Here is a 14,767-nt window from a genome sequence, read left to right on the forward strand (position 1 = left end):
TATTTATATTTCCAAGAACTGTTATCCTAATAATACAATTTTATAATTAATAAGTATTACATGTTCCGACACGTCTTTCCGACTTGTACGATGATTCGATCATAGTAAATCAAAATCATACAAGTACAAAATATAAATACCAGAAATGTTGTTTTTACTTGAATATTCATAATTTTTACATCGTTGTTTGTTTCACAATGTACATATGGAATACAAACGTTTCAAATTATTAGATGTCAAAGTTCGACAATTGTAAACTATTGATGATGAAATTTTCCAATTCATTGTTTCTGAAAAGGTTGGTCCTCACTTTATTTTATATTTTTTATATAAATTCTGGTTCAAGATAACATCGAACACACACCAGACCTAAGTAAATAATGAGTTATTGGAATGATTAAGTTTTTGGATCGAGAAGCATTGATACAGACATATTTTAAATAGTTTATAAGTTTTCATTACAGACGTTTTAAGTATTTAAGGAAATTAAAAAAATTCTATTTACAAATTTTTTTACAATAAAGTCGTCGAAAAATCTTGGAATAAACATTGTCACACGAGTAGCAGTGAAAGGGTTTAAAAAAATTAAAATTCGCTTTTTACAAGTCTTTTTATGTTTTATTATAGAAAAAGATATAATTTTATATATTTCAGTATTTATCAAAAACAAGTGCAGCTTTTGTTTCAGAACGAAGATAAGTAATTATTACTTGAATTAGAGATATTGAGTATCGATCGACAAAAAAGGCGGAACTCATTAATGAAATTTGCTTTTCCAAAAAGTTTTAAATTTTCTTTACAATTATTTCAATTTTATTTTACGCTGCATCGTCCAAGTAAGGCAAAGTATACATTTCATTAATATATGATTGAACATATCGCGATATTCTTTTAGCATACCGCTTATATTTGTCATAAAAATGATGTTCCATTATTTTTTACTGTTCATACACTTTAAATCTTATCATTAATATTACTATTATTATTACACGGTCTAATATTTTGTAGGTCTTCATAAAATCTAACAGTAAATCACCTCAACTAAAATCTGAAATCTTTGTCCTTCTCTCCTCATCGCATGATGTCCCTAAATTACCTTAACCTAGAGTAGAACCTTTGTTTAACGGCTCGTAGTTAGTTTATGTTCCTCTTAATGTATCAAATTGAAATAAAGTAGTAATAAAATATACATTGGCTGTGTCAGCGTAAAATTTACAAAATTATATTCCTTTGATGTGCGTAGTTGAATTAAAACTCTCTCAACAGAATAGATTAATACAAAATTAAAAGATTGATATTTAAAATATTCGTTGCTTAAATTGGCTCTCAACGTTATTGCAACTCATTTACAAAAATAATAAAGTAAAGCGTCCATACTTCAATTAGAAAGCAACTTGAGCAATATCAGTTCTTAGAATTACCAAATAGTTAAAAGGATGTTTACAATAAATTAGCACGATTGAATTGAATTGCTTAAAAGGTCTTTCGAAAGCTTTCACATATTACTGCAGTATGCAATGAAAAGCTTGTGCGAACTTATTTCTTCTGAAGCAATGCAGATCGATAAGTTAGTCAGTATAGTTAGCAATGAAAAAAAACTTGCTTAACATCAATGAGAATAAATCTACCGACCGAAATTTTAAGATTATCAACTCCTGCAAAAATTGGAAAGGAAAATCAAGAAAGCTAACGATAGACGACGCTTATTTAACAGCCAACACCTAGGCGACACATCTGATACATTTTCGCTGGATGAAGTTTTGTGAGTTGAGTAAGCGTTATCGAGAATTCAGTACATTGGAGAACTGCCGATATTTAGTTTGCAACTCGGGCATCTGCGCCAGCGCCTCCTCCATTATATTGCGAAGTTTTGCTAAATCTGGCAATGTCTCACATGACTCGATATTCAAGAGCTCCGTGAAGTATTGCTCCCAAACAGCCTTTTTGGCATACCTGAATGTACACAATCGTACAAAAACATTATTATGTTCAACGTCGCTTAGCAGTCAATTAAAATTGCAATATTTTACCTAGGTAATTTGGCATTGATGTACCACTTATCACCATTATTCGAGACCCTCATATAATTTCCAAAGAGAAGACAATGACTAGAGGCAGCTAGACAATACAAATCCGTTTGATAAGTCCATGGCCTTCCGGTTTGCATTTCAATACACGTAAAGTCTTCTGTCTTTATAATTTGCGTGAACTTTGTCTCTTTTGGAAATAGACTCATATCTATGCTGTTGCCAAAATCTATTAATTGTATAGTGGGCCTTACATCGTCGGTAGGCCTATATAACAAGGAACTCAACATATTTATTAGCTCATTGTTAATAACATTGTAATTTGAGTTTACTTACAGATGCATCAGTAGAAAATTATCAGGTTTAACATCGGCGTGTATAATTTGGCATTTGTGTAAGTATTCCAGAATTTGCAACATTTCGATCGTGAAAAATATCACGAGCGGCTCACTAAGAGGTTTGCCAGTTGAAATTTTAATCTTATTCGTGACTTCCAGCAGTGTGCCGTACTTTGAAAATTCCGATACCAAAATGCTACCATTGTCCCCTATATAACATGCTTGTACATCCATGAAGCCTCGTAACTTCAATAAAAATGTTGTCGTCAAAGTTAGATTGTAAATTATATATGTAAAGTGAAACGAATGTCTAGTAAATTTACCATGTGAGGATTCGTAAGTCGAGTTTTGACCTCTCTTGCAATATAGAATTCCCAAACCCAAGCGGGCTTTTGCGTTTTCAGTGCAACAATTTTCCGAGATTGTAGATCAGTAGCTTTGTAAACAGTACCGAACGATCCTTTTCCGAGGCACTTATCAAGGTCGTATTGATCGTTACCTGAAAAAGGGTATCAATTAATGACAATAATACTTGACTGCGGGAATTTTTATAAAATCACAAACCAATTCTTACCAAGTAAGACCGAAGTAGAAGGCACGAGCTTAGCAAGATTAGAATTGAGCTTGACATAGCCATCGGCATGCTGTGCCATTGGAAACTTCATTTTTCGCAATAATCCAGAGATAATTCTCTTATCAAACGGATTGAATTCACCTTCAGGAAGTTCGAACGGTGGTTCTTCCTCGACCACCTGTTCCATCGGTTCCTGATATTCGTAATCCATTGGCTTGACACCACTTTCATCTAGAGCTGGTAATTCCGGTGGTTTGAGATCAGGCAAAGTCGTGTCTGGCGCGACGCCATTAAAGCTGATAGATTTGCGTAAATCACAATTGGTTTTAATGTCAGAGGTGATTTGGTCAACGTTGCGCTGAACGGTGCGCGGACTTTGAGCATGTACCGCTTGAATTTGCGCTCGCATCTTTTGTTCGTAGGCCTGATGCTGTTGATTCTGCTCGTAGTTATGAAAACCGTGACCAAGATAGTACTGACCTGACGAATCTACGTATAATATAGATATATTGTTATTTTCTAACTCATTCAGGAATTCTTTTGTTATAGTTGAATTTCTTACCATTGACAGTCGACTGTTCTTTGATAGTAGGAAGATCATCACGAGTAATTGTAAAACCAGTCTTAGTAACACCACTACTGCCAGAGCTACTTGAAACGTATTCTTTCGTAGACTCCATTATCACGCTTAACTTCTCACCAGTTTCCGATGGTACTACCAAACTTGGCATACTGAATGAAAAGAATCAATCAAGACGCATTAATAACAAAAAAAATTTGAATTTTAAATTTAAAAAGCTTACTGTGGTACTGGGGCTATAGGCTGATTTGTATACTGAGGATGATGATGCTGTATCGATTGAAGATGTTGTTGTTGTTGAGGAGACAATTGTAGATGATGATGCTGTTGAGACGAAATTTGAGTAGGAAAATGATGTTGTTGCGGCGATTGTTGAATCTGATGTTGTTGAATATCTTTGGGTTGCTTGAATGCCTTAAAATGGCTAGTCATGGGTGTGGAAGCAATGAGAGTCCGATTGAATGTTTCAGTGTAGCAAGTTTCATTAACTCCTGGTAACGGGGAAATGCCTAAACTTTCATCTATATACGGATTATTCTCGGTTGGTTGTTGCTGCATAGATCCATTGAAATCGTAACCCACAGCAGCATTTTCCTTATTCTCGGCATTCTCAAGATACTTCAAATCGCGACGATTCATGCCCGGAGATTTAATGAGAGGTAACTCCGATGGCATCCGATAAGGCGAGGGTTTAGCACTTTCGTTTGTTGGATCTACATAACCTGGGTATTGTAGCTGCAAAATAAAAATTAGTAGTTATTTGACAATTATATACTATTATTAATACTCAGACTTTATTGATTTACCTGTTTGTGTGACTGTTCCATACTAGTATGACCGGATTGCAAAGGCGAAGTGTAAGGTGGTGGATAGCCCATATTATTTGGCATATTATTGTATATAGAATGCTGCTGATGCTGAGCAATTTGTTGCGAATGTTGATGATGTATGAGCGAATGCTGATGGGGATGTTGATGGTGAGAGTGATGCTGTAAATGCTGGGAAGTATTCATGTGCTGCGAGACGTTCATGTGTTGCGAGGCGTTCATATGCTGCGATACGTTCATGTGTTGCGACGTGTGCATATGAGAAGGTGCATTCATGTGTGGCGATGTGTGCATATGCTGCGATGTATTCATACTCTGCTGAGAGGTGTTGTAGTGATGTTGCTGAGTGATCTGTGGTGCCTGTATGTGCTGTACCGGTATCTGTATGTGCTGGGAATAGTGATGAGATGGCATGTGATGTTGAGGAGGAGACTGATGATGTTGTATCGTGTGTGGTGACGTCTGATGTTGAGAGTATTGATGCTGCTGTGGAGGTGGCATATGCGGCGACACTTGTTGATGTGGGTGGTGCTGCTGATGTGGCTGCATCATTGCCTGTGGATGGGGCGTATGTAGAATATGCTGATGAGGATGGTGAGATGGCTGTTGCTGTAAATAGGTTTATATTTAGTTATAAAATTCGATTTTTCAACAATCCTAATAAAATAATAAATTAGAAAAATAAAAGTATATAAAAAATTCATAATGCACTATTAACGACTTTTCTTTCGTGAAAACGAAGTTGTTTGTATTTTTAAAAGAATATTTTTTTCTATTTATTTTAGTATCAAATTTATATTCACCAGTATTAAAAAGAATTCAAGGTCGATTTTAATATTTGATTAATATAGGGCAATTCATATTATACAAGTGACATTAAGATAATTAGTTGACAGTACGTTTTGTGTAACTAACCTGTATTGTATAATGAAAAGAATTCTGAATAATCGAGTGACTTCCATACGAATTCTGATGTTCTTGACTGGAGAACGAGTTGTGAAAATGTCGATTCTCTTGGTCATTATACGGTTGCACAGGCCCAAAACTTTGCTGCTGCTGTTGCTGCTGATGGTGCATTTTATTGCTGACCATGACGTTTTGCGTCATCGAGCTATCCATGTGTATATCAAACGAGATTTTACTTCGCGTCTCGGGCATTTTATGTGCGATTGGACTGGATATAATACGACTAGTGCTGTTACTTGGCGATTGCCATAAATCTTGCACCGCGCTTATTGCTTCTTTGGTGTTCACTGTCATACTTTGACCGAGTAAGTGTTGCTCATCCGTTGAATGATGTTGGCTTAAGTAGGTTGAGTTTTGGAGTTTGTGTTGTTGCTGTTGATGTTGTGATTGTTGTTGTTGACGTTTTTCTACTTCATACAATATCTGCTGTTTTAATTCTGCATCGATACGCTGCCGCTCCATTTCCAACTGCTCGCTTTGCAGACGTTGCTGTTCTTGCAATCGCTGCCGATCTAAATGAATAGTTAAATAAATATTATTTTATTTTTCAAATTTATTGAAGAATAATATAATAAGAATTTTTTAATAAAATATATTTACCAGCTTCTCGCTGCTGTTGTTCAAGTTGCCTCTGCCTTTCCAACTCGGCTTCTCTTTGTCGTTGCTCCAGCTGTCTTTGCCGTTCTAATTCAGCCTCTCTTTGTTCTTGTTCCATTTGTCTTTGTCTTTCCATCTCAGCTTCCTTTTGCTGTTGTTCCATCTGATTCTGTCTTTCCATGTCAGCTTTCCTTTGCTCTTCTTCTAATCTATGCCTGTCTTCATTTTGACTCTCCATTTCTTCCACTGGATTGTCATGGTTCATTGGATGAACTTTTGCTATGTTTTGATCAATGCTATTCGAATCAAGAATTTGTCCATTGATTTTTTGTTCCCTAGAAATTTATTTCAAAGTTTATTTTGATAATATTCTTATAATTGAAATAACATTCTTATAATTGAATGAACAGGAAACTGTAAAACGCACCTATGAATATATCGTTCAGCTCTTATTTGCTCCATACTCTTGTCCTCATTGTTAGTATAAACTAAATCTTTGGGATAGTGAGGTTTCAATATAACATTTGGATTAGGTACGTCTGGAACAAATACGGGTACTTCGAACTGTTTCTCATATTTACTGTCGTCAAAGTATGTAACGTGATTTGGAAATAGTTTTAACTTCGCCATATCGATAACTTCAGTGTCTTCGTGTACTAAAAAATACAACTTATTATAAAATAAATCCTTAAAATAATTGAAATGATGAATAATATTAAGTTTTGGCTCTACCTTTGAAGGATGGTTTTACACCAGAAGGTATCAATGGGTATTTCTTGTTATTATTATTCCAGGGTCCAGGCTTGATAGTATTTTCTTTATGTACAGCATCGTCAATAGGCACGTGGTCTAATATACTAGAGCCTTTCAAATCGCCGGGTACGTCGTCCTATAAATGAAAAAGTGTATTATAGAAGAACTTATTCAAATAAATTTTCTATATCCAAAGTTTTATACCTGGTATACTTGTATAGGAGCATTAGATTTTTGTGCGAAATTTGAACCCATTTGCGGTATAGCACCTGGCATGTAATCACGTACTCTATGTCCAGTTCTCACGCTGCCAACTCTTTTACCCGCTTTGATAGCTCTCAGTGAACTGAAAGCTTGTCGCTGTTCGGCTACAGTAACTTCATTCCTATCGTCATTGCGTCCAAGTGTTTTTCGAGCGACAGCCAACTGGAAGTTTCTGAAATAGAAGTCAACGAAGTTGTGAATAAAATCTCGGAATAGTTATAAATTTAATTAAATATTACAATATCGTACTTGTGAGCATAGTCCAATTCTTCGCGAGGCTCAGCGCGACAATTCAAACCAATCATATATACCTCGTCAGCTCGCTTGTAATCCTCAACTTGTTCTAATTCGAAAGCCCATGCACGATACAAATCAGCTATCATTGTTCCAATTCCATTTTTGTAAAGTAGCTGATATAATTCCAGAGGGTTTTTTTGTGCACTTATCTGAAATCCAAATATAAAAATCAGAGCACTATTTTCTTTTTATTATAATGGTTGAAACTAGTTTTTGACTTACATAATTAATCCATAGTCTAATAAACCTTCGATCTTGATGATATTTTGTTTCTTTCTCAAAATTTGTCAAACATTGTTGCAACAGCTTTGCTATTGGAGACTCATGTCCACTTTTTGGAAAACTCTGCTCCACCCATAAGATATATTCATACCAATTTTCAAGAGGATCATCTCCAACATAATTTTTTATCAAATCTTCATACATGCTTGTAAATTAAAACAAAGAAAAATGAATAGTCTATTTGAAGTGGTTGAATTAATCAATTAAAAAACATACTTTTTTTCTTGTTGAAGCATTTGCTGTGCTTCAGCATCTTCTTGTGCACGAAGAGCAGTTCCAAGTTGTACTGCATTTCTTCCATGTCTTAATGGCTGAATATTTTCTTTGCACAGCGCAATAACAGTCGCTGGATCCATTTTCTCACTTTACTATCTTTTTATGCATTCTACCAAAAAAGAGATTATATTAGAAAGTAAAATTATGTTAGCAATATTTCAGAAATATTGTTATTACAAGAGAATTGAGTTTGTCTAAGTTATTTACTTGGTTTGTTATAAATATTTGTATTTTAACATCTGATTTTACTTTTAAATAAACTATATTTTATAACATATTGCTTATTCATTAATACTTTTGTAACTCTACATATTCAGCAGTATTATCAACATTGTAAAATCTATACTATTGAAAACAAATTTATTCATCACAAATAATTACTAAGTATCGATTGATTTAATTAACAAGCGATAAAAACTGCATGTGTTTAAAATCAACAAAATATAACATAACCAAGTGTTTGTACCTTGATCTGTAAATAAATCAGTTAATTTTCAGTATTGAGAAAGATAATCTTAACTTTTACAGTATCTAAGACAAAATATTAATTAACATGATGTGTAAAGTCACATTTAATTTTAAAGTTAGACATCCTATACAAACTTTTTACAGTTTTAAAGCCTAAACTATTTAATCTAATAATTGAATAATTAGCTTTAAAAAAGAAACTTATTCGTACAAATGTTACATTCAACTTTACGTTTTTTCTAAACTTATCTAAGCAAGTAATAAGCAAGTCAACCAAATGCAAAAATAGCATGTGTAAAGCTACTAAAAATTCAAAATGACTCCCAAAGCCTTGAAACATTTGATATTGTTATAAATGTGCAGGTCGCAAGAGATTAACATGAAATTCATCTGCTCATCAGCAAAAAAAAAAAGCAAGCACCAAAGTCTCGGAAACAACGACGAAATTCAAGAAACTACACCCTCAAGTGGTACTAAAAAAAGTCACTATCAAAGCCCAAACCTCGAAAAGCATATGCAGTCGACTCCAAAAGCCCCCAGTACAGGGAGGGAGAGAGAGACTTCGCTTCAACGCATGCACAATGCATGCAAGAGAGCTAGAAATTGATTTGACGAAGGCGGATGGCGCGTGTGAGAGAGAGAGAGAGAGATGGAAGTGTCCGTCCCATGTCACACACACTCACCGCATAGCGCCGACGACGAGGTTGCGGATGATGCGAGACGCTAAACGGGGAATAGGTTAGGTTCCTCGCTCTCGACTGACTCGATCAATTTCACTTTACGAATAGACTGGTAATCGGTTGCGTTTTTTTAATGCTTTTCTGGTGTCGTCTTCGCCGGTGGCCCCCTGGATGCACAACGAGAGACAAACTCCACTGCAGCTTCTCCAAAGCAAGCAAAGCCTCAACGGCCATAAGCCACTATGCCAACGGTTTTAATTGTCTTCTGCTACGCTGACTCCGTGCAAGCAATATCACTCACAGTACAAATTCTTGTTTTCTCTCTCGCTCTCACACACTTTGCCATCACATTGTCTCGCTTCCACTCACTTGCTGATGGCTGACCGTCAGCTAGCTTTTTGAAGGAAAGCCTTTTCTAGAAATAGATATGGTTTTTGGACGTCACGAATTTGAATTTTAATTGAATTTTTTTCGATAATTTATATAACATATTCGGTAGAAATCATGTTCAAAAATAATTAAAAAAATTGTTTATAATGTCTGTCCTCAAACTTTCATTTTGGTTTACAACTAACATTAATTTAAACAATACGCCAATTAGTAATGCTAAAGCGGGAGTATTACGTAAAAAAAATCTTCATTACAAACACTGAAATAGTTTCATAATCATATATTTTTGTATATAATATTCAAATTTCATATTTACAAAGATCTATTCCCTAAACGTAGCTTTACCCTTTTGTCTGTACGATCTGATTTCAAAAGAGTGAATTAAGTAAACACGAAACTCGTGTCTATAGAAAAGCTGGAAAATGTTCACAAAAAGACTCAACGGTTACATGACGGTCAGTGAATGAATGTGCGGATGTTTCACGTGACATATTACGGCCTATCTGGCTGCCAAGTAGCGGCGAGGCTTGTAAAATTTCTCTCTCTCTCTCTCTCTCTCTCTCTCAATTTATTCTTGCTTGGTTGATTACTATACGTGATGGATTGAGCAAAAACAGAGAAAAAGAGATATATACACGAATTATGATAATGACACACTCATTCAAATTTGCCGTCCAAGTTGCCAAAATCGCAGACTTTGAAATACAAACTTACAAATCGCGTACGTCAAATGAAAGCTCAAAGATTTTTTTTTATTTATATAGTCCGTATAACTGTTTATTTTTCTGTTAAATTGTACTTTTGAAAAATTTGTATTTTTTATTTTAGTGTTATTGGTCTTATAAACTGACTTCATTTTGTCAGTTTCTCTTTTTTTATAAAAAGAAAAAAATTGCAGCGTTTTGAATCAAAAATCGCAAATAATAAAAAATGAGAATTTAAAAGAAGATATATATATATATGAGAATTTAAAAGAAGATATATATATATATCTTCTTTTAAATTCTCATTTTTTATTATTTGCGATTTTTGATTCAAAACGCTGCAATTTTTTTCTTTTTATAAAAAAAGAGAAACTGACAAAATGAAGTCAGTATATATATATATATATATATATATATATATATATATATATATATATATATATATAGAAGAAATGTAGATTTTCAAAAAGTGCCTATTTATACAAAAATTTTATTTATTTATGACTTGTTTAATAACTTATAATTATTTTTTATGACCACTATCGACAAGTTGTGTGCATATAACAGCTTAGAAATTTTCAGAGTATTATTGGAGCTTGCGAAATTATTGTCTTTAAATTGGCGAGTAAAGTAGTTTCAAATAATTCGTCATCAACTGTAAAATCTGCAAGGATTTTACTTTTGAAAATCAATGTTTTACTACCATATAAAATGAGCACAAAAAAAAAAGATTTTGATTACGCCACAGTCGATCTGCAAATTTTTTAAAGGCGAAATAAATTGATTAATTACAGGATACTGAAATTTTTTATATTAGTACAATTCATCGTACTTTTCTATCTTATATTCTGTCAATGAAAGAAGTAGAAGACTTAAACAATGATAAATTTTAAATAGCTACAGTTAGTTGGCGCCTACAGATATCATCAGCTGATGGAAAACTGAGTCAACAATATACTGTATATTCATTATTTAGTTATGTTTCCATCTTCTTAGTTTTATTTTCAAGTGATAACATTTTACGTTATCTAAAACTCATTTCTTAATGATTTGTGAAAGGATACAGGTGGCTGCATATATAGTGCATAAAATGATTAAAATGTTACTAAGGTTAAGAAGTTAACCTCACATTACGCCCGGCTCTTTTAAAGGTTTGCGTTTAACATTACATTTTTTTACTTATATTAATATTAATTGTAAATTGTTATCGCGGTATATTTATTGCGCACTCATTCTCTTTTCGTTTATAATATAAATTTTTCTGAATTTATTCATTTACAATATAAATATTTTGACATCGAATTTCAAAAAAATAAATAGTAAACTCTAAAATGACATGTATGATGTCGATCATACATGTAATTATATAATGAATCCAGTGATTAATAACAATAAACTAACATTAGCCTTACGTTCAAATTATATGTATTGTCTCAAATTTTCAAACACACTAATTTATGCAAATTCGTAATATTTTACATATGAGTAATACATCTAGTTCCAAATTGCAAAAATAAGCCGTTCTAATAATTGTATAAACAAGTTGTTTCAGAAAAAGTTAGATAAAGGGGATATTTCTAAATAATCAGATAGTACTATGAAGTATTCTATAATCAATCTAGTGAAACTAGCAATATATTTAACAAAACTTGTGAGAAGCTCAAAAATAGCACATAAATTATTTTTTATTTATTACATTCTGAATAAAATAGATCAATTGCTAAAGATGCAGCTGAAGTTATATTGTATTCAAGATGAAATTTTTTCATATCTAATAAAGACACATGGACAGTCTATTCAGTCTCACATTGATGAAAATTTGTATGTTCTATGTAACCCTAATATAATTGATAGAGAACAAAAGTGGTTTTATTTATGTTGCAATACATCAGAAAAAAGATATAAAGTAGCCATCATATCTATTTTGGACATCCCAAGAACTGTGATTTACGTTTCTGAAAGTATGAAATATAATATTGTCAAACAATTTAATACAGAAAATTCAAATGAAAGTTTATACTTCTTAGGTATAATGATGTTATTAAATACTTAATTATTTTGTAATATACATCATAAACTGATTGCTTTCCTTTTGTTTGGCAGTTCCAATTAATGAACATGTTACAAGTTTTGCTACAGAAGTGAAGGTATCTTTGATTCATAATCCTTATAATTATAATGAAGATTTGCTGAATGATGCTTTACAAAGTTACTTTACTACTCCAAAATATCTCAGAGAAAATGACATTATCAAAGTTGACTTTAAAAGTTATTTACCAGAATTTAAATACTACATAGTTGATTCAAATTTGGATATTTTGTATTTTAAAGTTAATAAAGTGAATACTGAAAACAAAATAAATGGCAAAAATGGCAATTTTGCTGTTTACGGCAAAACTACTGTAATCCAAGAATCTAATGTAAATAGTTATCTTCCACGTAAATGCTTCTGTAATGTATCGTTTGATGCAATTAAAAATACATCTAATTATTGGCCACCAATAATGAGAGAAACCCTTCAGAACTTGCAGTCGTGTATTGATCCATTTTTACAAAAAGGTAAGGTCTAATTTTTTTTGCAATGTGTATCATTCATAGTTCGATTTTTTTTAATAATATAATTACAGATATCTTCATTGATGTGAACCCTGTATTTCTTGTCAATGGTCCAGTTGGTTCTGGGAAATCTCGTCTTGTTAAAGCTACTGCTGAATCATTAGGTTTTCATTTACTAGAAGCTGATGTTTCAGAAGTTCAGTCACTCACATCAGCCCAAACCGAAGCTAAACTTAAAATTATTCTCCATGAATCTGAAACTTGTGTTCCGTGTATAATCATGCTTCAAAATATTCAAGTAATAGAATTGAAAAAAAAATATTTATTTTCAATGAATAAACGACATTTTGAAGAATAATTATTGTCCTTTTATTATTTTAGATTTTTGGAATAAATTCAGAAGGTCAAAAAGACGAACGAGTTTTGTCTGCCTTGACAACAGAGCTTAAAAAGTTATTCAATAAAAAACGAAATTATCCAATAATTATAATCGCAACATCTAGCGAATCAGAAATTCCAATAGATTCAGAGAGAACTTTTGTCGAAACAATCAGCATAGATCGTTTAGAACTAGAGCAAAGGTGTCAAGTTTTAATATGGCTTATGAGAACTAAAGGTTTAAAGTATGACGTAGATTTGCAAAAAATTGCCAAACTCTGCTCTGACTTCGTGTTGGCTGATCTAGAAGCACTCGTTTTACATGCAGTAAAAAATTGTTTCAAACGAAGAAATCATTTGCAAAATGTGAACGAAATGATGATATCTAACGATGACTTTGTACATGCATGTGGTATGTAATTCAAATTTTGATAAACTATATAAACAACAGTCCATTTAACAATTATATTAAAATTATATATAGAACACATGCAATCAGTATTTTCTGATCAACTTGGGGTACCACGAGTCCCAACGGTTCATTGGGAGGATATTGGAGGATTGGTGGATCTGAAGAAAGAAATCATGCGTAGAATTGAGATGCCTTTGCTAAATATCCCTGGAATGAGAAGGTCTGGTCTTCTTTTGTATGGGCCACCTGGAACTGGTAAAACTTTACTTGCCAAAGCAGTTGCAACTGAGTGTCAACTGCACTTTCTATCTGTGAAAGGGCCTGAATTGTTGAACATGTATGTTGGTCAAAGCGAGAGGAATGTTCGGCAAAGTGGGTATTCTTTTCAAGTTTTGAAAGAAAATTTAAAACCGTAAAACATTAAATGTTTTAATTATATTATTCAATAATATTAATTAAATTATGCAACAGTCTTCGAGAGAGCCCGAGCAGCAGCACCTTGCATAATTTTCTTCGACGAACTAGACTCACTTGCACCAAACAGAGGTCAAAGTGGTGACAGCGGTGGAGTAATGGACCGCGTAGTTTCACAACTTTTAGCCGAGATGGATGGTCTTGAGAGTACAGGCAGTATTTTCATCATCGCGGCAACTAATCGGCCAGATCTCATTGATCCTGCATTGCTAAGACCTGGTCGATTTGACAAGATGCTATATGTAGGTCTATATGCGGACCTCGACTCACAAATGAGTGTATTGAAGGCACTGACCAGACAATTCCGAATGGAAGAGAATGGCGACGAATTGAAAAAGTTAGTTGAAAAGCTACCAGCGAATTTGACTGGGGCTGACTTGTATTCTGTTTGCTCTAATGCTTGGCTTCGAGCCGTGAAGAGGATTTTAATTGATAAAAGCCTTGGTAGAGAGAAAGTAAGGGGCGAAGACGTAATTGTTAAGTTGGATGATTTTTTGTACGCTACGAAGGAGTTGGTGCCATCCGTTAGCAAGGAGGAGATGTTAAGATATGAAAGACTTGGACAAGAATTGTCTTCTAGGTGATGTTGATTATTTTTTATGATCGTATAAATGTAGAATTCTTATTATATAATATGATGTTTTGTATGTAGAATATATTTTTGAAAGAAATTTATTACTATAAAATCTAATAACTATATATTTTTCTGATTACCGTTCCCGATTTAAGAGATAGCTTAAAGTTGTTTTAGAGTATAGATTTCAGATTACTTTGTTTTTTTTACTTCGACATTGAATTTGTAATAATGATGCATAATTTTATTAAAAAATGCTTGATCGCACATTGATTTTTTCTACTGAACATCTGATCTATCAAAATTATTTCAGGTTTGATTTGATTCAGAAATAAAAAAGTAAATATTAC

General features: G+C 33.1%; 2 protein-coding genes across 5 annotated transcripts; one reads left to right on the forward strand and one right to left on the reverse strand.

The window, feature by feature from the left end:
* Nucleotides 1–70: 70 nt before the first annotated feature.
* LOC131663318 (probable serine/threonine-protein kinase yakA) lies at nt 71–9,169 on the reverse strand. Of its 2 annotated transcripts, none has more exons than XM_058933666.1 (17): nt 8,933–9,169; nt 7,722–7,890; nt 7,446–7,650; nt 7,176–7,372; nt 6,867–7,098; nt 6,642–6,798; nt 6,337–6,565; nt 5,913–6,244; nt 5,262–5,824; nt 4,326–4,955; nt 3,743–4,254; nt 3,502–3,671; nt 2,940–3,428; nt 2,689–2,864; nt 2,364–2,611; nt 2,031–2,294; nt 71–1,953 (listed from the first exon to the last, which is right to left on the reverse strand). In XM_058933666.1, exons 2-17 carry the CDS (start codon nt 7,859–7,861, stop codon nt 1,779–1,781), a joined length of 4,719 nt encoding a protein of 1,572 aa, XP_058789649.1. In that variant the 5' UTR covers nt 7,862–7,890; nt 8,933–9,169; the 3' UTR covers nt 71–1,778. The 2 variants fall into 2 exon arrangements, with proteins under 2 accessions (XP_058789649.1, XP_058789650.1); XM_058933667.1 differs by lacking the exon at nt 8,933–9,169 and adding an exon at nt 8,752–8,906.
* Nucleotides 9,170–9,198: 29 nt separating this feature from the next.
* LOC131663319 (peroxisomal ATPase PEX6) lies at nt 9,199–14,553 on the forward strand. Of its 3 annotated transcripts, none has more exons than XM_058933668.1 (8): nt 9,199–9,231; nt 10,921–11,174; nt 11,567–12,050; nt 12,127–12,582; nt 12,651–12,877; nt 12,961–13,369; nt 13,442–13,741; nt 13,841–14,553. In XM_058933668.1, exons 3-8 carry the CDS (start codon nt 11,621–11,623, stop codon nt 14,425–14,427), a joined length of 2,409 nt encoding a protein of 802 aa, XP_058789651.1. In that variant the 5' UTR covers nt 9,199–9,231; nt 10,921–11,174; nt 11,567–11,620; the 3' UTR covers nt 14,428–14,553. The 3 variants fall into 3 exon arrangements, with proteins under 3 accessions (XP_058789651.1, XP_058789652.1, XP_058789653.1); XM_058933669.1 differs by having other exon boundaries at nt 11,736–12,050; XM_058933670.1 differs by having other exon boundaries at nt 11,916–12,050.
* Nucleotides 14,554–14,767: the final 214 nt, after the last annotated feature.

The sequence above is a fragment of the Phymastichus coffea genome, unplaced genomic scaffold (genome assembly GCF_024137745.1).
Source record: "Phymastichus coffea isolate CEN01 unplaced genomic scaffold, Cenicafe_Pcof_1.1 PCOF00033, whole genome shotgun sequence".
Classification (NCBI taxonomy): Eukaryota; Metazoa; Arthropoda; class Insecta; order Hymenoptera; family Eulophidae; genus Phymastichus; species Phymastichus coffea.

Coding starts and splice junctions, on each gene's coding strand:
- LOC131663318 (XM_058933666.1), bottom strand. CDS start 7,861: ATGGATCCAGCGACTGTTATTGCGCTGTGCAAAGAAAATATTCAGCCA. Junction 5,825..5,912: donor ACAACAGCAGCGAGAAGCTG/GTAAATATATTT, acceptor CTATTCATTTAG/ATCGGCAGCGATTGCAAGAA. Junction 3,672..3,742: donor CCTATAGCCCCAGTACCACA/GTAAGCTTTTTA, acceptor CTTTTCATTCAG/TATGCCAAGTTTGGTAGTAC.
- LOC131663319 (XM_058933668.1), top strand. CDS start 11,621: ATGAAGTATTCTATAATCAATCTAGTGAAACTAGCAATATATTTAACA. Junction 12,878..12,960: donor TCATGCTTCAAAATATTCAA/GTAATAGAATTG, acceptor TTATTATTTTAG/ATTTTTGGAATAAATTCAGA. Junction 13,370..13,441: donor TGACTTTGTACATGCATGTG/GTATGTAATTCA, acceptor AATTATATATAG/AACACATGCAATCAGTATTT.